Raw genomic sequence first — 23,773 nt, forward strand, 5'->3', positions numbered from 1 at the left:
CTCGCGCGCGGAAACTACAACTCCCATCGTGCCCCTCGCGCCCCGCTGCCAGGCTCTCGGACCTGGCCCCCACCCCGAGGCCTCGCACGCCGGCCTCGCTGGGCATGCTGGGAAGGGTCAGGCGCCGGCGGGAAGGCGGAGCCACTAGGGAGCTAGAGGGAAAGCGTGGTCTCTCCGGGAAAAACCACCTCGGCGGGAGCGCTGAGCCGGAGTCCGGAACCGATCCGGCCGGCTGAGGGGGGAGAGGCGGAGCTTCGCGTTTCGGCTTCAGAGGCGCGGGGGAGGGTGGAGCCGAACGGGTGGGCTCCGTGTACACCTAGTGGGAGAGGCTGGGCGTGAAGCTTCAGATCCCTGGATCGACCGGAGGGACCGGCCCTGCTGGTCCTAAAGGCCTCCGAAGCTAGGAGAACGGGCGGGGAAGACCAAGGAAGGGCGCTAGGCGTCGGGAATAACTAGGCAGCCAGACTCCAAGGGGTATCTATTGACTGTGGCTTCCCAATTTGCTTCCACACTTCCTTGAATTCAAATGGCACTATTAGCCCGGTGTGGCGACGCACGCCTGTAATCCCAGTGCCTAAGAGGCTGAGACCCGAGGATCGCAGGTTGGAGGGGAGCCTCAGCCGCGTAGTCAGACCCTGTTTCCAAACAAAAAGGGCGGCGGGGGGTGTAGCTTGGAGGTAGAATGCCGCTGGTTTTAACCCCTAGTACCACCAAACAACAAAACACTATAGTTCCAACAAAAAAAAGGGGGGGGGGAGACACTACTCAGAGATTTGGTTACCTAGTGGGGGTAACGATTTTTTTTTTTTTTTCTTGGTGGTGGTACTGGGTTTCTTGGAAGCCCTTCTACCTCCGGGGTACACTCCCAGACCTATTTATTATTTTTTTGAAACAGGGTCTCTTAAGCCAGCGCAGCTGGCATCGAACCTGCGCGATCCTCCTGTCTCTGCCTCCCAAGCGCGGGGATTACAAGCGTGCGCCACCACGCCCGGCACGATTTTTAAATTTATCTTATTGTTGTACTGGGGATGGGACCCAGGGACATTCTACCTCCGGGCAACACCCCCAGCACTATTTTTTATTCTTTATTTTGAAACGGGGTCTCACTGATCTGCAAAGGGCCTAAGTAGTTGGGGCTATCCGAGAACCACCATCCTCCTGTCTCAGCCTCCCAAATGCTGGGATTACAAGCATGCACCACCATGCCTGGCATTAAAAGTTTTTACTTTATTTTTGTGGTACTGGGGATTGAATTCAGGGGCATTCTATGTCTGAGTTACAACCCCAGAACTTCTATTTATTTATTTATTTATTTGGCGGTACTGGGGATGGAACCCAAGGGCATTTTACCTCCGAGCTACACCCCCAGCCCTATTTTTTAATTCTTTAATTTGAAACAGTGTCTCTCTGAGTTGCATAGGGCCTCGCTAAGTAGCTCAGGGTGTCTGTGAACTGTGATCCTCCTGTCTCAGCCTCCAGAATGCTGGGATTATAAACTTGAGCCACCATGCCTGACTCGAACTTTTCATTTTATTTATATTGATACTGGGGATAGAATCCAGAGGAATTCTACCTCCAAGGTAAAGCCTCAGCCTGATCTTATTTTTTATTTGGAAACAGGGTCTAAATTGCTGAGAGCCTCTCCAAATTGCTGAGGCTGATTTTGAACCTTCGATCATCCTGTCTCAGCCTTCTGAGTACTGTGATTACAGGCCTAAACCACCCACCACACCTACGGTGTGTGTTTTGGCGGGGGGGGGGGGGGGGGGGGGGGTACTGGGGTTCCTGGAAGCCCTTCTACCTCCAGGCTACACTCCCAAACCTATTTTATACTTTTTACTTGGAAACGGTCCCGTAAGCCAGCGCGGGTGGCTTCGAACCTCCCAAGCGTGGGGATTACAAGCATTCACCACCACGCCTGACTCTATGTTGTTTTTTTTTTTTGTTTTGTTTTTACGGTACTGGGGATGGAACCTAGGGGCATTCTACCTCTGAGCTATCACATTCCCAGCCTATTTTTTTTGAGGGGGGATACTGGGGGTGGAATTCAGGGGCTTTTCTACCTCCGGACTATACTCCCAGACCTATTTTATATTTTATTTGGAAACAGGGTCTCACTAAGTTGCTGAGAGCCTCACTAAGTAGCTGAGGCTGGCTTTGAACCTATGTGATCCTCCTGTCTCTGCCTCCCAAGCGCTGGGATTACAAGCGTGCGCCACCACGCCTGGCTCCCAGCCTATTTTTTATTCTTTATTTTGAAACAGGGTTTCGCTGAGTTGCAGAGGGCCACATGAAGTAGCTGAGGCTGGTCTCCAACCTCCTGTCCTCCTGTCTCAGACTACCAAATACTGGGATTACAAACATGCCACTATGCTAAGCTTCCTATGTTTGTTTTTTTTCTCCCTATTTTTTTTGTTTTTTTGCAGTATGGGAATGAAACCCAGGGCCATTCTACCTCTGAGCTACACCCATAGCCCTATTTTTTATTCTTTATTTTTTGAAATAGTCTTACTGAGTTGCAAAGGGCCTCACTAAATAGCTGAGGCTGGCTGTGAACCACTATCCTGTCTCAGCCTCCCAAATGCTGGGATTACAAGCATGCATCACCAAGCCCATCTTCCCTGTTTTTATTTTAAAGGAATAGTAGTAATAAAGCTAGAGTTGGAGAAAGTTGGATGGAGTAAAATAGGAATCTCAGGAGACAGGGAACAGTATCCACTGCTGAAGAACAGGAGAAGAGTCTCTTACACTTTGACAGGAAGCTTCAAAAACTTTAGTATTTTTATTCAGACATGTATAAAAACAAAAAACTTCAATGATACAATAGACACCCCCCCCATCCCCATCCAAGAGGACAGAGATCTGATGATGGGTCCTCTTTCAACTCCACCAGGAAGCTTTTCATTACTGGAGAAGAATAGCTCCTAAGAGTGGGTCTTGGGGACCTTTGTGAATCAGTTCATAAGGAGTGATAATTGATAGCACATAAAGGCTTTGGTTTACACAAAGATGTCCAGTTATTTTTCCTTCAAACCCCCCCACCACCACCACACATACTTCCTGAGATCAGAAGTTGGTATAGAAGGAGGATGTGGCTATTGGGGTTTGGCTTGGTTCAGTGCAAAAAGAAAACTTTACAAGGGCTCTGACATATCAATTTTTCTCAACACCTTATAGTAAGAGCATGTGTGCTGGAAGATTTTTAATGCTGGACCTGCGGCTTAATTTAGCTAACTATTTTTTGTTGTTTGGGGTTTTTTTGGGGGGTTTTTTTTTGATATTGGGGATTGAACTCAGAGCATTCTACCTCTGAGCTACACCCCCAGCCCTATTATATTTTTATTTTGAAACAGGGTCTTCACTTTTTGCTGAGGCTGTCTTCAAACCTGTGATCCTCCCAAGTACTGGGATTACAGACATGCACCACCACACCTGGCTTCACTTAATTTCTTCAATGCCCAGTCTCCGCTTTTTTCTAATTTTGTTTTCTATAATATTAGTTACCTGTGGTCAACTACAACCTGAATATATTAAGTGGAAAATTCCAGAAATTATTTTATTTTATTCTTTCTTTTTTTGTGTGTGGTACTGGGTGGTAGAACCCAGGGGCTTTCTACCTCCAGGGTACACCCCAGCCCTATTTTTATAATTTCTTTGGAAACAGGGTCTCACTAAGCTCCTGAGAGCCTCACTAAGTAGCTGAGGCTGGTTTTGAACCTGTGCAGTCCTCCTGTCTCAGCCTCCCAAGCGCTGGGATTACACGCGTGCACCACCACGCCCGGCAGAAATAATTTCAAACTGTGCATGGTATAAGCAGCTTGATGTAATTGTACACCACCCTGCTCTGTCCCACCTGGGAGATGAATCCCTGTGTCTAGTGTATTCACACACAATATAGACTACTAGTCCTCTTAGTCACTTAATAGCCCTCTAAGTTATCAGACTTTGGAATCACAGTACTTGTGTTTAAGTACCCTTATTTTACTTAATAATGGCCCCAAAGTGCAAGAATTTCAATGCAGGCAATTTCAATGAATGTCCATGCCAAACAGAAATCATAAATGACTTCCCTTAAGCAAAAAGGTGAAAGTTCTCAGTGAGGAAAGGAAAAAGATTATTTGCTGAGATGTCTTAAGATTTCTGGTAAGAACATATCCATCTGCGAAACTGAAAATGGAAAAAGAAATTGGTGCTGGTTTTGCTGTTGTACTTCAGACTGCAAAAGTTCCAGCCACAGTACATGGTTAAGAGCTTCAGTTAAGATGGAAAAGGCATCCGGTGTGGTGGCGCACGCTTGTAATCCCAGCACTTGGGAGGCGGAGACAGGATCACGGTTCACAGACAGCCTCAGCTACTTAGGCCCTCCGCAACTTAGTGAGACCTTATTTCTAAATAAAGAATAAAAAATAGGGCAGGGGGTGTAGCTAGGAGGTTGAATGCCCCTGGGTTCCATCCCCAGACCCGCAAACAACAACAAAAAAAAGATGGAAAAGGCATTAAATTACAGGGTTCAATATGGTGTCAGTTTCAGATATTCACTGGGTGTCTTGGAACACCTGTGGTGGGAACTACTGTATTTGTTAAATAGGATAATCACAACCTCACAAAACTGTAAGGTTGATAAAGGATTAACCAAGATAACGTAGGCAAATTTTAGCACAATGCTTGGCTCATAGTAAATGCTCAATTAACAGTAATATCTACTCCTAACTGCTTTCTTCATTCCACAAAATTTTAAGTTTCCCAGTCTTCCTAAGTATAAAGAGTCATAAGTCAAAATTTCACTTTCCTCTGCCAGATTTCCCCCTGTCCTCTTCCTTAGGATAGTTTGATGGGAAACAGCACACTGAAAGAGTCTAGTTAAAAAAAAAAAAAAAAAAAAAAAAGGAAAGAAACTCCCAGCAAGTAAGATCCTGAGAGAAAGAGACCTGGGAGGGGGGTAATCCTTCATATTTCCAGGGAGTCCCCCTGCGAAAGCTGAGGAATGGGATTGGGAAAGCACACAAAATAGGAAAACCTTCTCCTTTCCTGGGGTTGGGAAAGAGAAGAAAGTGCACAGCTGGCTACATACAAGAATTTGTGTCAAAGTCTTTCAACGCCTCCAAAGGTTGAGTGGAATTGTCTAGGACTGGAGAAATGGGGCCGAGACCTTTGAGCGAGAGGCAGTAGGGAGAAGGTGCCTCCAGAGGCACTAGCTGCCATCACATGCTCCCTGAGACTCTCAGGGAGCAGGGGTTATGTTCTCTGGGCATTAGCCTTAGGGAAAAGCCTGCTATGCCAGTAATCAGGGTTATCAAAGGCGGAGTCAGTGGCTTCTAGGCTACGTAGAGTTTTGAGGCGAGCATAACGGACGTGGGGGGCATGGTGTCCAGGTCCCTGGAAAGCTCTCATCTCTTCATACCCTTGTTCTGCTGCTGGGCAGGCCCCCATAGTTGCATAATCCCCCCCAGGACCACTTCCACCACGCCGCCGATTCATATATTCATAGTCCTCATCTGGAGTTGTGCCAGCAGTGGACACGATGGGCACAGGGTGCAGCGGGCAACTCTGTGTGCTGCCCAGAGAGGCACTGAGGTCTGAGCCCACATCCATGTATTCATAGCCCAGCTCCTCAAGGGAGCCTGGCCGAGGCGGACGAGGTGGACTGTGCCTTCTCCTCCGGTTCATGTATTCATACTCCTCATCTTCATCTTCTTCCTCAGTACCCAGGACAGAACTGAGACCCACTGAAGAAAGGGTGCCTTCCCGGGAGGAGGAAGTACCTAGGGTTGAGAAGAGGATGGTTTTTGTGGAGAACTTCATGGTAACCGGTGGAAAGGGATGGGGGGAAATTAGGGAAAAAATTAACAGGCTGGATGTGGTGGAGCACGTGGTGTCCCAGCGCTTGGGAGGCTGAGACAAAAGGATCATGGTTCTTGGACAGCCTCAGCTACTTATTGAGGCCCTCTGCAACTTAGTGAGACCTTGTTTTGAAATAAAGGATAAAACATAGGGGTAGGGGGTAGCTGGCAGGTAGAATGCCCCTGGGTTCCATCCCTAGCACCGCAAAAAAGGGGGGGCTGGGGCTATAGGTCAGAGGTAGAAGGACCTTGAGTTCAATCCACAGCAACACACACACACACACACACACACACACACACACACACACACACACACACACGAGAGTGTCTTGGAGAAAAGATTAGAGGAAGATTAAGGAAAGCCTTAGGAGGAACCAGGCACCTTTGAGGTGTGTATCTGGCATGACATAACCATTGACATCCTCTTCCTCTGATCCTGGTGGGGAGAGCGAGGTGACAGGAGCCAGCAGGCTGTGGCGCTGGGAATGGTAGGCACTGTCTCCACGTGGTCGCGGGCTCCGGCTCCGGCTCCGGCTCCGACACATTGACACTTTCTCTGGGAGCTCGGCCTCAGAGCCTGTCACATGGCCCTCCGATGACTCTGATGCCAGGCGTCCCCGTGGTGATAAGGGGTGCAGAGAGACTGGACGGGGGCACCGTTCACTACCCCCACAAACTGCAGACTCCTAAGGGGGAAAATAAGCAGACAATAATTCAGGGAGATTTATACTGAGATGAGGAACATTTGTTTTAAAGGTTAGGTTCTCAATTCCTTCTTTTTTTTCAAAATGCTTATTAAACCTAAAAGTTTTGTGTGTGTATGTTATGCTGAGCTACACCCCAGCCCTTTTTTTATTGTTGCTTTGTTTTGAAACAGGGTCTCACTAAATTGCTGAGGCTGGGAACAAACCTTCAATCCTCCTGTCTCACTTTCCCAAATACTGGGATTACAAGCCTACAAGCATTTTTTTTTTTGGGGGGGGGGTTGTTTGTTTGTTTTGTTTTCTGAGGTGCTGGGGAGTGAACCCAGGGGCATTCTACCTCCAAGCTATACCCCAGCCCAATTTTGTCTGTGTGTGGTATTGGGGGTGGAACCCAGAGGCTTTCTACCTACCTCTGGACTATATTCCCAGCCCTATTTTATATTTTATTTGGAAATAGGGTCTCACTAGGTTGCCGAGAGCCTCACTTAGTAGAGGCTGGCTTCGAGTCTGTGTGATCCTCCTATCTCAGACTCCCAAGTGCGGGGATTACAAGCGTGCGCCACCACGCCTGGCCCCAGTCCAATTTTTTATTCTTTATTTTGAAACAGGGTCTCATTAAATTGCGGAGGGCCTCACTAAGTAGCTGAGGCTGGCTGCGAACCACAATCCTCCTTTCTTAGCCTCCCAAGTACCCGGAATTACAAGTGTTTGCTACCACGCCTGGCTCTAAGCTTAAAGATTTTTAATGTCTTCCACAATACCCATCAACCCTGTCAGACCACTAAGACTCTTTGTCACACTCCCCTCAGCAGCAGCCCTCACCTGACACGCCTCCCCAAGGTTACTCTGGTTCATGGGCATATATCCAGATGATGGACTTAAAAGGTTCTGACTCTAGGATGGAAAAGATAATTAAAAGGTTAAAATGAAAGGAGAAATCTACTTTTACTATGGAGGCTTTTGAGTAGTTAATGTGAGTAATTGGCATGGTTCTCGAGGGCTCAGGATATGGAGAGTCTTGGGCAATTAGAAGATATCCTACCCCACGTGGCCGACTGAGCGTTCCAGTTGGCAGGCTGAGGGCAGAGCCCAGTGTGGTGGCCAGGCTGTCCTCCTCTGCCTCCAAGTCCAGGTCTAGGTCCAGCTCTGGCTCCAGCTCCACTTCCTCCAGTTCCTTGTTTGTCAGGGCAGGGGGCTCTGCACCGGGAGATATTCCAGACCCACTCTCTCTCTAGAGGGGCAGGCCATTGTTAGAGTGGATTCTGGTTCCTCTTTTCTCTAAATGTCTTTGACATCTCCTAGTCCCCGCTCACCTTTATAACTAGATACCGCGGTGGGTCCCGGGCCATCCTGGTAAATTCATTGGCTAGTTCTTTAAAGGTCGGGCGAATATTCTCATCGATCATCCAGCCTGGGGTGAGATGTGGAAGGTAGAGCCAGAACAGGGAATAGAGCCATAGTGGAGTAGGCAGGGAAGTCAGAAAGTGCCTGGGGTCAGCAGGTAACTTACACTTGACCATGACCATGTAGACATCAATGGTGCAGATCTGAGGCTGTGCTAACCGCTCCCCCTTCTCTAGCAGGTCTGGTACTTCAGCCAATCGCAGTCCTGCATAGGGCTCTGCCCCAAAGGTCATCAACTCCCAGACTGTCACACCTGGTATTGGGAAGACACAGACTAGTTGGCACAAAACCAGCATATGTGGGCATGGAGTAAAGGGAATTCAGACCTTGATCAGATCCAGGGACTTGAGGGGCTAGGAGTTTCTACGAGGAGGTGACTCAGAAGGCAGTGGTGGTTGGGGGCCAGTGAGAGGGAGGGCACCCAGAAGCACTGACCATAGCTCCAGACGTCACTCTGGTGTGTGTATTTCCCAAAGTGGATACTCTCAAGGGCCATCCACTTAATTGGAGTCTGAGGATTAAAGATACAGATGCCACCCGTCGATTTCCAAAAATTTCTTATTATTTCCAAACCCCAAGTTCTCTATTATTATTTTTTATTGCTCTTGAACTTAAATTTCTGGCCTCTCCAGCTTCCTCCCCTTGAACTCACCATGAAGTATCTGCTGACCCTGCAAAGAGACCACTGACTACGCCCATCCATGCTTCACCCTGACCAGCTTCCTTGCACAGCCGTCACGTCCCCTCACCTTGGCTTCACTGTGTAGCAGCTGCTTATCGTCAGGTGGCAGCAGGTCAGCCACACCAAAGTCTGCCACTTGCACCTGACTGGGTGACTTGAGTAGCACATTTCGGGCAGCCAGATTCCGGTGCACCATGCCATGCTCCTCAAGGTAGTACATACCCTACGGATGGAGGGAGCAGTCTCAGGGTGGGGAGTCAGCTGCTGAGATCCAGGCACCTCTCTCAGAGATGCAGTCTTTCCCTCCTCCCGACACCTCCCACCCAGGCAGTCAAAGCGTGGACATCTACCTTGGCGATTTGTACTCCCCAGTTGAGCAGCAGCTGTGGCCCCAGTGCCCCCCGGTGTTGTCTCACATGATCCAGCAGGGAACCCAGGGGCAAGTACTGTGTGACAAGCTGCAGAGATGACCCTGGGCACAGTCCCAGCAGCCGGACAATGTGGGCGTGGTCCAAGCTGCCGATGGCCAGCATATGCTACAAAACAGAGCAGCATTATCTAGGGGACAAACGGGGTCATATGCACTCGACGGCCCTCACCCTCTGCGCACGGCTTCCGCCAACATCCAAGCACAGCAGCCCGGCCAGCACAGTCTCTGGGAACAAAGGACCGTGCTTCTTGCCTGACTGCCCCCTCTCCTGGGGGCACACAGAGCCCCTTTCTTCACTCACATCGGTCACTGCTTGGAAACCTTGCCGTCCACTCTTGTCCTCGATGACTTTAATGCAGACTGGGATCTTGATTGATTCGCCCTCAGGGATCCATACTCCCTGCAAAGTTGGGAGTTGGAGACAGGAGTCAAAGGAGGGTCGCTGTCCCCAGGTTCGTCCTTTGCTCAGATCTCTCTCCACCTCCCTAGCTCCCTGGGGTCACTCACTTTGTGCACAGTTCCAAAGACACCAGAACCCAGCACTTTAAGCTTCTTTAGCTCTGTCTCCTTGAAGATTCTGGCAAAGACTTTGTTAGCCTTCTCACTGGGATCCAGGGGCTCAATGCTCTGAGGAGTGGAGGGGAGAGAGCGACTCAGGAAAGCCCACTTCGCTCCTACCCGCTCCCCACAGGTGGATGCTGGGGACAACAGAGCCCAAGAGCTGGGGTTGGGGAGAGGAATTGTCTTTACTCCCAGAAAACAACACATCGTAGGCTTACAAAGGAACAACACACCACAAAGAATGAGGAATTTTTCCCTTTGAGAATAGTGGGCGGGGGGGGGTGGGTTTGACTTGGTCATAGTATTACCCTGAGAGCCTTACACATACACAGTGCTCTATGTTTTGCAAAGCACTTTCACATATGCCATCTCCTTTCCCCCTTCCAGCCATCCTGGAAGGATGAGTACTACTCCTTTATACAGATGCATAACTAAGGCACAGAGAAGGCAGGTAACTTCTTCAAAGTCATGTGGCAAATTAATGGCAAAACCAGGACCATAACACATGCCTCTAACTTCTCTGGCCGGAGTCCTTTCCCATGGACCACACTGTCTCCTTGAAGAGGAAGGAACGGGATTGATGTTTACCCCATCGCTAATTCCTGTGTGCAGATGGCAGGGAGCACCTCCCACAACTGCACTCGCTCACCTCGCCCCGTTCCAGGTAGCGCCTCATAGCCCTTTTATTCTGAATCCGGCGCCCACGCAAATAGAGAAAAGTGCCACTCAGGATCAGGAAAATCACCGCGAACCCTGCAGTCAAAGCCATTGCCAGGTGGGTTTTGCTGTGGGATAGACAGAAGCCCAGCATTAGCCTGGATTGACACCTCCCTCACAAACATCATCTATACCTGTGCTGAGGAAGGTATGGTGCAGATCTGGGGCAAGAAGTTAACATTCACACATCCATATACCCTGGAGCAGTGAAGGGGTTAACCTAAATCTTGGGCCTTCTTCCCTTTTAGGCTAGGGTCTCCCTTTAAGCTAGTGAAAAATGGGAGGGCCAGAATCTGTTTTGGAGGGGTACTAGGGATTGAACCCAGAGGCATTCTATCTCCTAAATATGCCTCCTCCTACTGAGACAGGGTTTCACTAGGTTGCTGAGAATGTCTCTAAGTTGCCAAGGCTGGCTTTGAACCTGTGAAACGCCTGTCTTAACCTCTCAAGTACTGGATTACAAGCGTGCAACCACCATGCCCAGCTTGCCTGTGTGTGTTTATGTGTCTGTGTATGTGTGGTATTAGAGACTGAACCCACAGGTGTTCTACCTCTGAGGACCCCAGCCTATTTTTTTTTTAATTTATTTATTTATTGTACTGGAGGTTGAACCACTAGCCCTATTTTATTTTGAAACAAGGTCTCACTAGATTCCTGAAAGTTTTGCTAAGTTGCTGAGGCTGGTCTGGAACCTGCAATCCTCTCCTGTCTCAGCCTCTCAAGTACTAGGCCTGTGCCACCACAACTGGCTGAGCCTAGGTTTTTGAGTCAGGTGAAAGTGGACTGTGGCCGGGCGTGGTGGCATATTCTTCTAATCCTAGCATTCCCAAGGCTGAGACTGGAGGATCATGGTTCAAGGACAGCCTCAGCTACTTAGTGAGGCCCTTTGCAACTCAGTGAGACCCTGTTTCAAAATAAAGAATAAAAAATCGGGCTGGTGGTATAGCTCAGAGGTAGAATGCCCCTTGGTTGTATCCCCAGTACCACAAAAAAATAAAATAAAAAAAGAAAGAAAAGAAAAGAAAAAAGAAAGTGGACTGTGTAATAAAAGGCCAGAATGATTAGAATCACTCTTTCCCATTGCTAACCACCCTTTCTCCCTACCCAGTAGCCCAAATCTCCAAGCCCATCATACCTGATCAGCACTATTTTTTGGCCTAAACAGTCACGCAACTCTGGTCCCGTACACCTAGAGAAGAGAGTCACCCTCTTAGATGGGCACCTAGACAACAGAGGCTCAAGTCCAATAGCCTTGACATACAGAAGCTTGTTTCAGACCCTAACATGGCAACCATCACAGGGCCCAAAGCCTGTCCTAACACAGCTCACCGGCTCTCCCAAACCCCTCTTAAACAGAACTCGCCTGACCTAAGGCTATTTCAGGCTTCCAAAACTGTGGTGGACTTTGTCGCTATTGCTGAGTTTATCTTCTTCCAATCCCTCACTAGAGAGCTGGTAGTGATCCTTTTGTGTATGTATGTGTTTGTTTTAATGGTGAGTAACCCAGGGGTGTTCTACTTTTGAGCTCCATCCCCAGCCCATATTTGTATATTCCCTGACCTATTTTATATTTTATTTGGAAACAGGGTCTCACTAATTTGCTGAGAGCCTCACTAAGTAGCTGAGGCTGGCTTTGAACCTGTGTGATCCTCCTGTTTCAGTCTCCTAAGTACTGGGATTACAAGTGTGCGCCACCACGACCAGCTTATTTATTTATATTTTTTTGTGGAACTGGGGATTGAACTGAGGGCATTCTTACATCAAGCTACACCCCCAGCCCTATTCTTTCTTCTTTCTTTCTTTCTTTCTTTCTTTCTTTCTTTCTTTCTTTCTTCCTTCCTTCTTTCCTCCCTTCCTTCCTTTTTTCCTTTCCCTTCCTTCCTTCATTTCTTTCTTTTTTTTTTTATGGTACTGGGGATGGAACCCAGGGGCATCCTACCTCTGAGCTATACCCACAGACTTCCTTCCTTCCTTCCTCTCTTTTGTGATACTGGGGATGGAATCCAGGGGCATTCTACCTCCCAGCTACATCCCCAGTCCTATTTCTTAATCTTCATATATTTTTGAAACAGGGTCTCACTGAGTTGCTGAGAGCCTCACTAAGTAGCTGAGGCTGGCTTCAAACCTGTGCAATTCTCCTGTCTTAGCCTCCCAAGCAATGAGATTACAAGCGTGCACCATCATGCCACCATACCTGGCTAGACTTTTTTTTTTTTTTTTTTTTGGTGGTACTGGGGTTCCTGGAAACTCTTCTACCTCCAGGCTACACTCCCAGACCTATTTTATACCTTTTATTTGGAAACAGGGTCTCTTAAACCAGCGCAGATGGCTTTGAACCTGTGCGATCCTCCTGTCTCTGCCTCCCAAGTGCAGGATTACAAGCGTGAGCCACCACGCCTGGCCCTCAGCTAGACTTTTTAAAAATATGCTTTTAAGCCTGGCGTGGTGGCGCACGCTTGTAATCCCAGCATTCGGGAGGCTGAGACTGGAGGATCGCGGTTTGCAGACAGCCTCAGCTACTTAGTGAGGCCTTCTGCAACTCAGTGAGACCCTGTTTCAAAATAAAGAATAAAAAATAGGGCAGGGAGTGTAGTTTGGAGGTCAAATGCCCCTGGGTTCCATCCCCAGACCTGCAAAAAAAAAAAAGCTTTTAAACCAGGCATGGTGCATGGTGGTGCACACTTGTAATCCCACCATTTGGGAGGCTGAGACAGGAGGATCCCAGTTCACAGACAGCCTCAGCTGCATAGTGAAGCCCTCTGCAACTCAGTGAGATCCTGTTTCAAAATAAAAAATAAAAAATAGGTCTAGGGATATAGTTTGGAGGTACAATGTCCCTGGGTTTCACCCCAGTACCACAAAAAAAAAAAAAAAATGCTTGTACTGATTTCTTATAGTCTTACATCATAATGTAAGTCATGTTGACAGTGACATATGTGCACACAGCACTTGCCCCCATTCCCCTCTTCTTATGACCGCAGCACTGACCCCTGGGTGCAGTTCTCATGGCAGGGCCAACATTCATTCTGAGCATCCGGGTACTTGTAGATGGGGCCCTTGTCACCTAGGACTCCATGGGGGCAGCTGCTCACACAGTGGGGCCCATCTCGAAAATGGGCACATTGGGCGCAAGCATCAGAGCCCTGGGTAGAAGACAGAAGGTCAGGATCCCATCATGAGTCTCAGAGTTAGTTCTCTACCACCAGGCCAGGGCCAACGCAGCAACACGTAAACTAGTGCTGTCCACCCCGCTGGGCTGCCCAGGATAATCCAAGTGTCGTCCCTCCCGCCTCCCTCGGAGGTCCTGGGGCTGCTACTATACCGAGCCATTGCACGTGGCAGCGCCCTCCATGAGCCGGCATTCCGGGTGGCAGGAGAAGCATTCCGCCTCGAGGGCAAACTCCCGAGGCTCCCTGAGTGGGAGTAAAGGGAAGGGCTCACTTCCAAGTCCCGATCTTCATGCCCCGACCCCGCAGTGAGGATCGCCTACCTCGTGGTCACCAGGGTTCATGCAGGGATCCCACCCTCGCCCCTCTGCACGCGCCCCTCACCGTACCCATTCAGAAAGTTGCAGTGGGTCACACACACACCCCCACGGCTGTAGTTTCGGCAGGATAAGCACTGGCCAGGGCCAGGGCCCCAGCATCCTCCGGAGGAGCACAGCGGGTCACACACTTTGCCCTCTGCCACTGCAGAAGAAGGCGTGGATGAGGCGAGGAGCCAAGGGGTCCCACAGGCCACCTCCTGACTGCTTCCAGCCCAACACCAACCTTTTCCTCCTGGGCTCCAGCCCGCAACCTCAACCCCGCTTCACTCCCAGGGCAGAGGAGTCCTCCTCCCCGCCCGGCCAGCCTCCCTCACCACAGTCCCGGCGGGGCCGGTTGTGCTTGATGTCCAGTCTGTCTTCCAAGGGTCCCCGAAGCAGCTTGGTCCAGTTCAGAGAGTGGTGGTAGCAGAGCTGCCGGTTGGTACTTATGTAGACACGCCCCGCACTGATTTCCTTCAGGGATCTGAGGCCCAGAGAGGTCACGTTCAAGTTCTTCATGATCAGCAGTGAGAAGCCCCGGCTGTGAATAAGGGGACAGGATGAGGGCACAGACTGCAAAGGGAAGATTCAACCTGCAGTGTATTCACCATCCTGCAGCACGTCTGCAGGAAGGATCCCCCTCTTCTGCGCTGTCCCCATCACATTCACAGATGCTTTGGGCCTGCCTGGCATCTCACAAAAGGATGAGAGCCGCCGCCTCCGCACCCTGTACTCACTTGTAGAGGCTTCTGCCCCCAATGGTTGTCAGGTTGGAAAAAACGCTGAAGTTGTGCATGTGAGGAGGCCAGGACTGAATGTTCAGGTAACCTGAGGAGTTGGAGGGAGGCGGATGAGCAGGGAAATTTTACTCCTTCCTCTTTTCTTTTTCTCCTTGCAGCACTGGGGACTGAACCCTGGGGCACCTCCTCTGAGCTACACTCTCACCCCTTTTTTATGTTGCTGTTTTTACTGATTTACTTACTTATTTATTTTGTATGTGTAGTACCAGGGATTGAACCCAGGGGTTTTTTACCTTTGGACTACACCTCCAGCCCTATTTTATTTGTATTTTTTTTTTGGGGGGGTGGTACTGGGGGTGGAACCCAGAGGCTTTCTACCTCTGGGCTATACTCTCACACCTTTTTTATATTTTATTTGGAAATAGGGTCTCACTAAGTTGCTGAAAGCCTCACTAAGTAGCTGAGGCTGGCTTCGAACCCATGCTATCCTCCTGTCTCAGCCTCCCAAGCATGGGGATTACAAGCGTGCGCCACCACGCCCGGCTTATTTGTATTTTGAAACAGCTTCTCACTAGGTTGATGAGATTCTCACTATTTGCTGAGGCTGTCCTTGAATCTGCAATCCTTCTGTCTCAGTCTCCCATGTACTGGGATTACAACATGGGCATGGGCCACCACGCCCATATTTTATTTTGACATAGGGACTCACTAAGTTGCTGAGGCTAGCTGTGAACCTGAGATTCTCCTGTCTCAGCCTCCCAATACTGGGATTACAGGCATGCACCAACACACCTGGCTTCCTCTTCCTCTTTCTTAGGTTCTTGTGGTCCTCCCCTATTCCTTGGGACATAATTTTTCCCCCTTTCTTTCTCTTTTTTTCTTTCCTTCCTTCCTTCCTTCTTTCCTTTTTTTTTTCTTTTGGTACTAAGAACTGAACCCAGGGCCATTTTACCTTTGAGCTACACCCTCAGCCAGGTGTGTGTGTGTGTGTGTGTGTGTGTGTGTGTGTGTGTGTGATTAGGGTTTAACCCAGGGCATTCTACCTACAATCTTCACTCCCAGCCCTTTTTGTTTTTTATTTTATTTTGATACAAGGTCTCACTAAGTTGCAGAGGGCCTAAGTACCTGAGGCTAACCCCAAACCTGCTATTCTCCTGTCTCAGCTTCCTGAGTACTGGGATTACAAGCATGCACCACCATGCCCAATTTCCCAGCCAGATCATATTTCTTATTTGGAAACAAGAGTATTGCCAGGTTGATGAGTCTTACTACTTGCTGAAGCTGTCTTTAAACCTGTGATCCTCCTGTCTCAGCTTCCCAAGTACTAGAAACACAGGTGTGTGCCACCATGCACAGAAAATTTTATTTTCATTTTTTATTTTATTTTATTTTACTTTTTGGTGGTACTAGGGTTTCTGGAAACCCTCTACCTCTGGGCTTCACTCCCAGACCTATTTTTTATATATTTATTTTTTTATTTGGAAACAGGGTCTCTTAAGCCAGTGAGGCTGGCTTCGAACCAGCGCCATCCTCCTGTCTCTGCCTCCCAAGTGTGGGGATTACAAGTGTGCCACCACACCTGGCCTTGTTTTTGATTTTTGTGGTACAGAGGATAGCTTTGAACCTGCGATCTTCCTGTCTCAGCCTCCCAAGTAGACATTATTTTCTCAAGTAGATAAACTATAATTTGTATTAGTTGTTCATCTATTCCTCCCAGAAAGGACAGCGTCTCCTCCCACTCACCTGTGATCTCCTGCACTGTCCGGAAGACATTGAGCTTCTCAGGGTCTAAGGCAGGGATCCTGTGCCAAGGGTCTCTGGGAAGAACAGTAAAAACTGGTCAGTAAGGTAGAGGTGTAGCCCAGTAGCAAGGAGCCCATCCATCCGCAATACTTTGCTTATAGATGTCTTTCTTGTTTTCCTTCATTTATGGGGACTCACCCAGGGGCAGTGTACTCTGAGTTATACCACAGCCCTATTTATTTATTTGTTTGTTTTTGTGGTATTGGGAATGAAACCCAGGGGCATTCTATCTTCGAGTTACACCCCCGGCCCTATTTTTTATTCTTTTTTTTTTCCCCAGGTCTGGGGATGAAACCCAGAGGCATTTGAACTCCGAGCTACACTCCCTGACCAATTTATTATTATTTATTTGTTTGTTTGCTTATTTATTTATTTTTGGGGTGGTACTGGGGTTCCTGGAAGCCCTTCTACCTCCGGGCTACACTCCCAGACTTATTTTATACTTTTTATTTTATTTGGAAACAGGGTCTCTTAAGCCAGCATGGCTGGCTTCAAACCAGGGCGATCCTCCTGTCTCTGCCTCCCAAGCGCAGGGATTACAAGAGTGCGTCACCACGCCAGGCTTTTATTCTTTATTTTGAAAGAGGGTCTCACTAAGTTGCAGAGGGCCTCACTAAGTAGGTGAGGCTGTCTGCAAACCGCAATCCTCCGGTCTCAGCCTCCCAAATGCTGGGATTACAAGCGTGCACCACCACGCCCAGCTTATTCTTTTTATTTTTTGTTTTGTTTTTTTGCGGATCTGGGGATGGAACCCAGGGGCATTCGACCTCTGAGCTTACACCCCCTGCCCTATTTTTTATTCTTTATTTTGAAACAGGGTCTCACGAAGTTGCGGAGGGCCTCACTAAGTAGCTGAGGCTGTCTGCGAACCGCGACCGAATGCTGGGATTACAAGCCTGCGTAACTATGCCTGGCTTCATTCTTTTTATTTAATTATTGATGGTTTGATTTTTTACTTGCTCATGCAGTATTTCAAGCAGTGATTTTTATTTTTATTTTATTTTTATTTTATTTATTTTTTTGTGTGTGTGGGTTTGGGGATGGAATTCAGGGGCATTTGACCTCTGAGCTATACCCCCTGCCCTATTTTTTTATTATTTTTGAAACAGGGTCTCACTAAGTTGCAGCGGGCCTCACTAAATAGCTGAGGCTGGCCGCAAACTGTGATTCTCCAGTCTCAACCTTCTGGAATGCTGGGATTACAAGCGTACGCCACCACGTCAGGCTATTTTTTTTTTTTTTTTTTGGTGGTACTGGGAATGGAACCCAGGGGCCTTCTACCTCTGGGCTACACTCCCAGAGCTATTTTATATTTTATTTGGAAACAGGGTCTCTTAAGCCAGCTGAAGCTTGCTTCGAACCTGCACGATCCTCCTGTCTCAGCATCAAGAACTGGGATTACAAGCGTGTGCCACCACACCCAGCTTATTTTTTTATTTTTTAAAAGTTTTTTTTATTGGTGCACTGTATTCATACATCATAATGGGATAAAAAAAACTTGTGTAGACATACATGCACACATTGCCCAGTTAGCCCCTACCCAATCTCCACCCCATTCCCTCCCCAACACTCCTTCCCATGCTTGGCTTAGTGGTTGACATCTATATTCTTTTTATTTTTGAAACAGGATCTCACTAAGTTTCAGACGGCCTCACTAAGTACCTGAGGCTGGCCACAAACCTGCGATTCTTCTGTCTCAGCCTCCCAAGTACTGGGATTCCAAGCGTGTCCCATTAGGCCTGTCTTGTTTGTTTGTTTATTTGTTCATTCATTTATGGTACTGGGGATTGAGCCCAGGGGCATTTTATCTCCAAGTTATACCTTTAGCCCATATGTATGTATATATTTATATTTTATACATGTATAGATATATGTATTTTTTGGTACTGGGGATTAAACTCAGGGGCATTTTACCTTCGAGCTACACCTCCACCCCTATTTTGTTTTTATTTGAAAACAGGGTCGGCTGGGCGTGGTGGTGCATGCTTGTAATCCCAGTACTTGAGAGGCTGAGACAGGAGGCTCCTACCTCCTACAGGTTCAGAGCCAGCCTCAGCTACTTAGTGAGGCTCTCAGCAACATAGTGAGACCCTGTTTCCAAATAAAATAGAAAATAGATCTGGGAGTATAGCCCAAAGGTAGAAAGCTTCTGGGTTCCATCCCCAGCACCACAAGAAAAAAAAAAAAAAAAAAAAAAAGAATGAAAACAGAGTCTCACTAGGTTGATAAGAGTCATACTACTTGCTGAGGCTGTTCTTGAACCTGTGATCCTCCTGCCTCAGCCTTCCAAGTACTAAGATTACAAGCATATACCACATTGCCCAGCTCCTATTTTATTTTATTTTTATTTTATTTTATTATTATTTTTTGCGGGTTTGGGGATGGAACCCAGGGGCATTCAACCTTCAAGCTACACCTCCTGCCCTATTTTTTATTCTTTATATTTTGAAACAGGGTCTCATTGAGTTGCAGAGGGCATCACTAAGTAGCTGAGGCTGTCTGCGAACCACAATCCTCCTGTCTCATCCTCCCGAATGCTGGGATTACAAGCGTGCGCCACCACGCCCAGTTATTTTTATTTTGAAACAGGATCTTGCCAGGTTGCCGAGAGTCTATTTGCTGAAGCTATCCTAGAACCTGTGATCCTCCTTATCTCAGCCTCCCAAGTACTAGAATTACAAGCATGAGCCACCACACCTGGCTCTTTTTTTTTTTTTTTTTTTTTTTTTTTTTTGCGGTACTGGGGATGGAACTGAGGGGCATTCTACCGCCAATCTACACCCCCAGTCCTGTTTTTTATTCTTTATTTTGAAACAAGGTCTCACTGAGTTGTAAAGGGCCTCACTAAGGTCTCTAAGACGATCTTCCTGTCTCGGTCTCCTAAATGCTAGGATTACAAGCGTGTGCTACTACGCCTGACTCTAATTTTTTGTTTTAGAAACAGTGTCTCTTAGGTTGCTGAGGGTCTTGTTAAACTGCTGAGGCTCGCCTCAAGCGTTAGAGCCTCCTGTCTCAGCCTCCCAGGTTCCCCCCCCCGCTTCAGTTTTGAGGATAGAAGCCAGGGCCTTGTATATGTTAGTCAAGCACTCTATCTGTGAGCTACGTTCCCAGCATGGGAGGCCGAGACAAGAGGATTGCAGTTCACGGACAGCTTCAGGTACTTAGTGAGGTCCTTTGCAACTTAGTGAGACCCTGTTTCAAAATAAAGAATAAAATGTAGGGCCGGGGGTGATGCTTAGAGGTAGAATGTCCCTGGGTTCCATCCCAGTACTGCAAAATAAATAAATAAGTAAGTAAGTAAATAAATAAATAAATAAATAAAGCACTGATTAGCTAGCTTGGTGGCCACTCTTGTAATCCCAGTACTTGGGAGATGAGACAGGAGGATCGCAGGTTTGTAGCTAGCCTCAGGTATTAGGCGCCGGCCTCAGAAATTTAGTGAGATTCTGCTTCAAAATAAAAAATAAGAAATGGAGCTGAAGACGTAGCTCAAAGGAAGAATGCCCCTGAGTTCAATCCATAGTAGCATAGAAAGAAAGAAAGAAAGAAAGAAAGAAAGAAAGAAAGAAAGAAAGAAAGAAAGAAAGAAAGAAAGAAAAGAAGAAAGAAAGAAGGAAGGAAGGAAGGAAGGAGCCGGGCGTGGTGGCGCACTCTTGTAATCCCCAGCTTGTGAGACTGAGACAGGAGGATCACGCAGGTTCAAAGCCAGCCTCAGCTGGCTTAAAAGACTGTTTCCAAATAAAATATAAAATAGCTCTGGGACTATAGCCCGGAGGGAGAAGGCCCCTGGGTTCCATCCCCAGTACCACCAAAAAAAAAAAAAAAAAAAAAAAAAACCAGTTGCCAGGCATGGTGGCCCACGCCTGTAATCTTAGTACCTGGGAGGCTGAGACAGGAGGATCTAGGTTTGAAAACAATCTCAGGAAGTAGTGAGATGCTTGTCAACCTTAGTAAGACTGTTTCAAAATAAAAATGAAATCCACCTGGTGGTGTAACTCAGAGATTTCCCCAGGGGATTAATCCCTATTACCAAACACAGACACACACACACACACACACACACACACACACACACACACACACACACACACACACACACACACACCAGGTAGCTAATTGGCTAATGTGTTTCTCTTTGTTGTGTTTTTGTTTGCTTTTTTTTTTTTCTTTTTTGTACTAGGGATTGAACCCAGGGGTATTATACCTCTAAGCTAAACCAACAGCTGATTTTGTTTTTGTTTTAAAATAGGGCTCACAGCTGGGTGTGGTGAGACACACTTGTAATCCCAGCACTTGGGAGGATGGCACAGGTTCAAAGCCAGCCTCAGCTACTTAGCGAGGCTCTCAGCAACTTAGTGAGACCCTGTTCCCAAAGAAAGTATAAAATAGGTCTGGGAGTATAGCCCAGAGGTAGAAATTAAATAAATAATTAAATAAATAAACAAAAATAAAACAGGGCTTACTAGGTTGTAATGCACACACACATACACACATTTTAAATGCTGGTGGTCTACGGATTATTTATTTATTTATTAATGGTAATGGGGGTGGAACCTAGGGACATTCTACCTCCGAGCCACACCCACAGCCCTATTGTTTTTCTTTATTTTGAAATAGGGTCTCGCTGAGTTGCGAAGGGCCTCACTAAGTAGCTGAGGATGTCCTCTAACCCCGATCCTGGGTGCTGGGATTACAAGTGTGCGCCACCACGCCCACCTTGGTCTATGGATTATTAAATCTCTTTGCTCTTTGTTTTTCCAAAAAGCAACACAGGAAAAACAGCTAAAAATCACAGCAAGTCATATTTTTACCTAAATTTAAGGATGAAAGCCGGGCGTGGTAGAATATCCCTGCGTTCCATCCCCAGTACCAAAATAAATAAATAAATAAATAAATAAATAAATAAATAAATAAGTAGCTGGGCGGTGGTTCATGCAGGTAATCCCAGCATTTGGGAAGCTGAGACAGGAGTCTGCGGTTTTACTTATGCCCTCTGCAACTCAGTGAGAACCTGTTTCAAAATAAAGAATAAAAAAAAATAGGGCAGGGGGTGTAGTTGTGTAGCTCGGAGGTAGAATGCCCCTAGGTTCCATCCCCAGGACAGCAAATTAATTAATTAATTTAAAGATGAACTTTTAGAAACTTTAAGGAGGGCTAGGTATGGTGGTACACCACCTATAATCCCAGTATTTAGGAGACTGAGCTCAGAGGATCACAGGTTTGAGGGACATCAAACAATTTAGCCATACCTTTTTTTTTTTTTTTATGGCGGGTCTGGGCATGGAACCCAGGGGCATTTGACCTCCGAGCTACACCCCCTGCCCTATTTTTTATTCTTTATTTTGAAACAGGGTCTCACTGAGTTGCAGAGGACCTCACTAAGTAGCTGAGGCTGTCTGTGAACCGCGAAACTCCGGTCTCAGCCTCCGGAATGCTGGGATTACAAGCGTGCACCACCACGCCCGGCTTTAGCCATACCTTTTTTTGTGTATGGTACTGAGGAATGCAACACAGGGGCATTCTACTTCTGAGCTATACCCCAACTGTATTTAATATTTTATATAAATGTAAATATTTATATATATACACATATGTGTGTGTGTGTGTGTGTGTGTGTGTGTGTGTATGTAATTTATTTTTGTAGAACTGGGGATCAAACCCAGGGATATTTTACTTCTGAGTTACTAGCCCAGGCCTATTTCTTTATTCTTTATTTTGAACAGGGTCTCACTAAGTTACAAAAGGCTTCACTACTTGCTGAGGTTATCCTCGAACCTGTGATCCTTCTATATCAACCTTCCAAGTACTAGGATTATGAGCATGCGCCACCATGCCCAGTTATTTTTAATTAATTAATTAATTTATCTATTTATTTATTTTTGTGTTATTGGAGATGGAATCCAAGGGCATTCTACCACAGAGATATACCTCAGCCCAGGGTATATCTCCCCAGGGAGGAGAATATTCAAGTAATCCTTTGTTCACTGATCAAGTGACTTGTATCACGTAGACTCTCTGGGGAGGGCGGCGTGGGGTGGCAACCTGAGTGAAACACACAGTAATTGCTGTGTGCATGTATGTACTTGTCACTCTGAACCTCACTATAATCTATGATTACAATGCACCAATAAAAAAACAAAAGAAAGATAAGCTGGGTGTGGTGGCACACATGCTTGTAATCCCAGCATTCCGTGGACTGAGACTGGAGGATCACAGTTTGCGGACAGCCCCAGCTACTTAGTGAGGCCCTCTGCAACTCATTGAGACCCTGTTTCAAAGTAAAGAATGAAAAATAGGTCAGGGGGTGTAGCTCGGAGGTAGAATGCCCATGGGTTCCATCCCCAGTACTGCCTAACAGAAAGAAAGAAAGAGAGAGAGAAAGAGAGAAAAGAAGGAAGGAAGAAAAGAAAAGAAAGAAACCTTTAAAAAAATAAACTTGGAAGCCGGGCGTGGTGGCGCACGCTTGTAATCCCCGCGCTTGGGAGGCTGAGACAGGAGGATCGCACAGGTTCGAAGCCAGCCTCAGCTACTTAGTGAGGCTCTCAGCAACTTAGTGAGACCCTATTTCCAAATAAAGTATAAAAAATAGGTCTGGGAGTATAGCCTGGAGGTAGAAAGCCTCTGGGTTCCACCCCAGTACCACCAAAAAATAAATAAATAAATAAATAAATAAATAAATAAATAAGCAAGCAAGCTGGAAATGTAATCCCAGTGCTTGGGAGGCTAAGACAGGAGGATCACACAGGTTCAAAGCTAGCCTCACCTACTTAGTGAGGCTCTCAGCAACTTAGTGAGACTGTTTCCAAATAAAATATAACATAGGTCTGGGACTATAGCCCAGAGGTAGAAATCTCCTGAGTTCCGTCCCAGTATCACAAAAAACAAACAAAAAATAATAATAATAAAAAAAAGCGGGGCAGGTTCGAAGCTAGCCTCAGCTACTTAGTGAGGCCCTTTGCAACTCAGTGAAACCCTGTTCAAAATAAAGAATAAAAAATAGGGCTTGGGGTGTAGGTTGAAGGTAGAATTCTGCTGGGTTCCATCCCCAGTACCACAAAAATATAAATGAATAAAAATAAATAAATAAGTCAGGCGTGGAGGCACACGCTTGTAATCCCCGCGCTTGGGAGGCTGAAACAGGAGGATCGCACAGGTTTGAAGCCAGCCTCAGCTACTTAGTGAGGCTCTCAGCAACTTAGTGAGACCCTGTTTCCAAATAAAATATAAAACAGGTCTGGGAGTATATCCCGGAGGTAGAAGGCCCCTGGATTCCACCCCCAGTACCAACAATAAATAAATAAATAAATAAATAAATAAATAATATGAGTGGGGTGGTGCTTGTAATCCCAGGACTGGGAGCTGAGAC

General features: G+C 47.1%; 1 protein-coding gene across 1 annotated transcript in view; it reads right to left on the reverse strand.

Annotated features, from left to right (window-relative positions):
- Positions 1–5,235: 5,235 nt before the first annotated feature.
- ERBB3 (erb-b2 receptor tyrosine kinase 3) overlaps positions 5,236–23,773 on the reverse strand; it is a gene marked incomplete at both ends in the record, with an annotated part of 29,249 nt that continues 10,711 nt past the window's right edge. Inside the window, 19 exons of the mRNA XM_080706174.1 lie at positions 5,236–5,762; positions 6,223–6,526; positions 7,367–7,438; positions 7,587–7,775; positions 7,858–7,955; positions 8,055–8,201; positions 8,384–8,459; positions 8,698–8,853; positions 8,981–9,166; positions 9,362–9,460; positions 9,568–9,687; positions 10,271–10,406; positions 11,474–11,527; positions 13,327–13,481; positions 13,661–13,751; positions 13,895–14,027; positions 14,200–14,405; positions 14,602–14,692; positions 16,348–16,421. Coding sequence (XP_080562300.1) covers positions 5,236–5,762; positions 6,223–6,526; positions 7,367–7,438; positions 7,587–7,775; positions 7,858–7,955; positions 8,055–8,201; positions 8,384–8,459; positions 8,698–8,853; positions 8,981–9,166; positions 9,362–9,460; positions 9,568–9,687; positions 10,271–10,406; positions 11,474–11,527; positions 13,327–13,481; positions 13,661–13,751; positions 13,895–14,027; positions 14,200–14,405; positions 14,602–14,692; positions 16,348–16,421 — 2,914 coding nt within the window. The remainder of the gene's footprint in view (positions 5,763–6,222; positions 6,527–7,366; positions 7,439–7,586; positions 7,776–7,857; positions 7,956–8,054; positions 8,202–8,383; positions 8,460–8,697; positions 8,854–8,980; positions 9,167–9,361; positions 9,461–9,567; positions 9,688–10,270; positions 10,407–11,473; positions 11,528–13,326; positions 13,482–13,660; positions 13,752–13,894; positions 14,028–14,199; positions 14,406–14,601; positions 14,693–16,347; positions 16,422–23,773) is intronic.

Source organism: Muscardinus avellanarius (assembly GCF_963383645.1).
Source record: "Muscardinus avellanarius genome assembly, chromosome: 11".
Taxonomy (NCBI): domain Eukaryota; kingdom Metazoa; phylum Chordata; class Mammalia; order Rodentia; family Gliridae; genus Muscardinus; species Muscardinus avellanarius.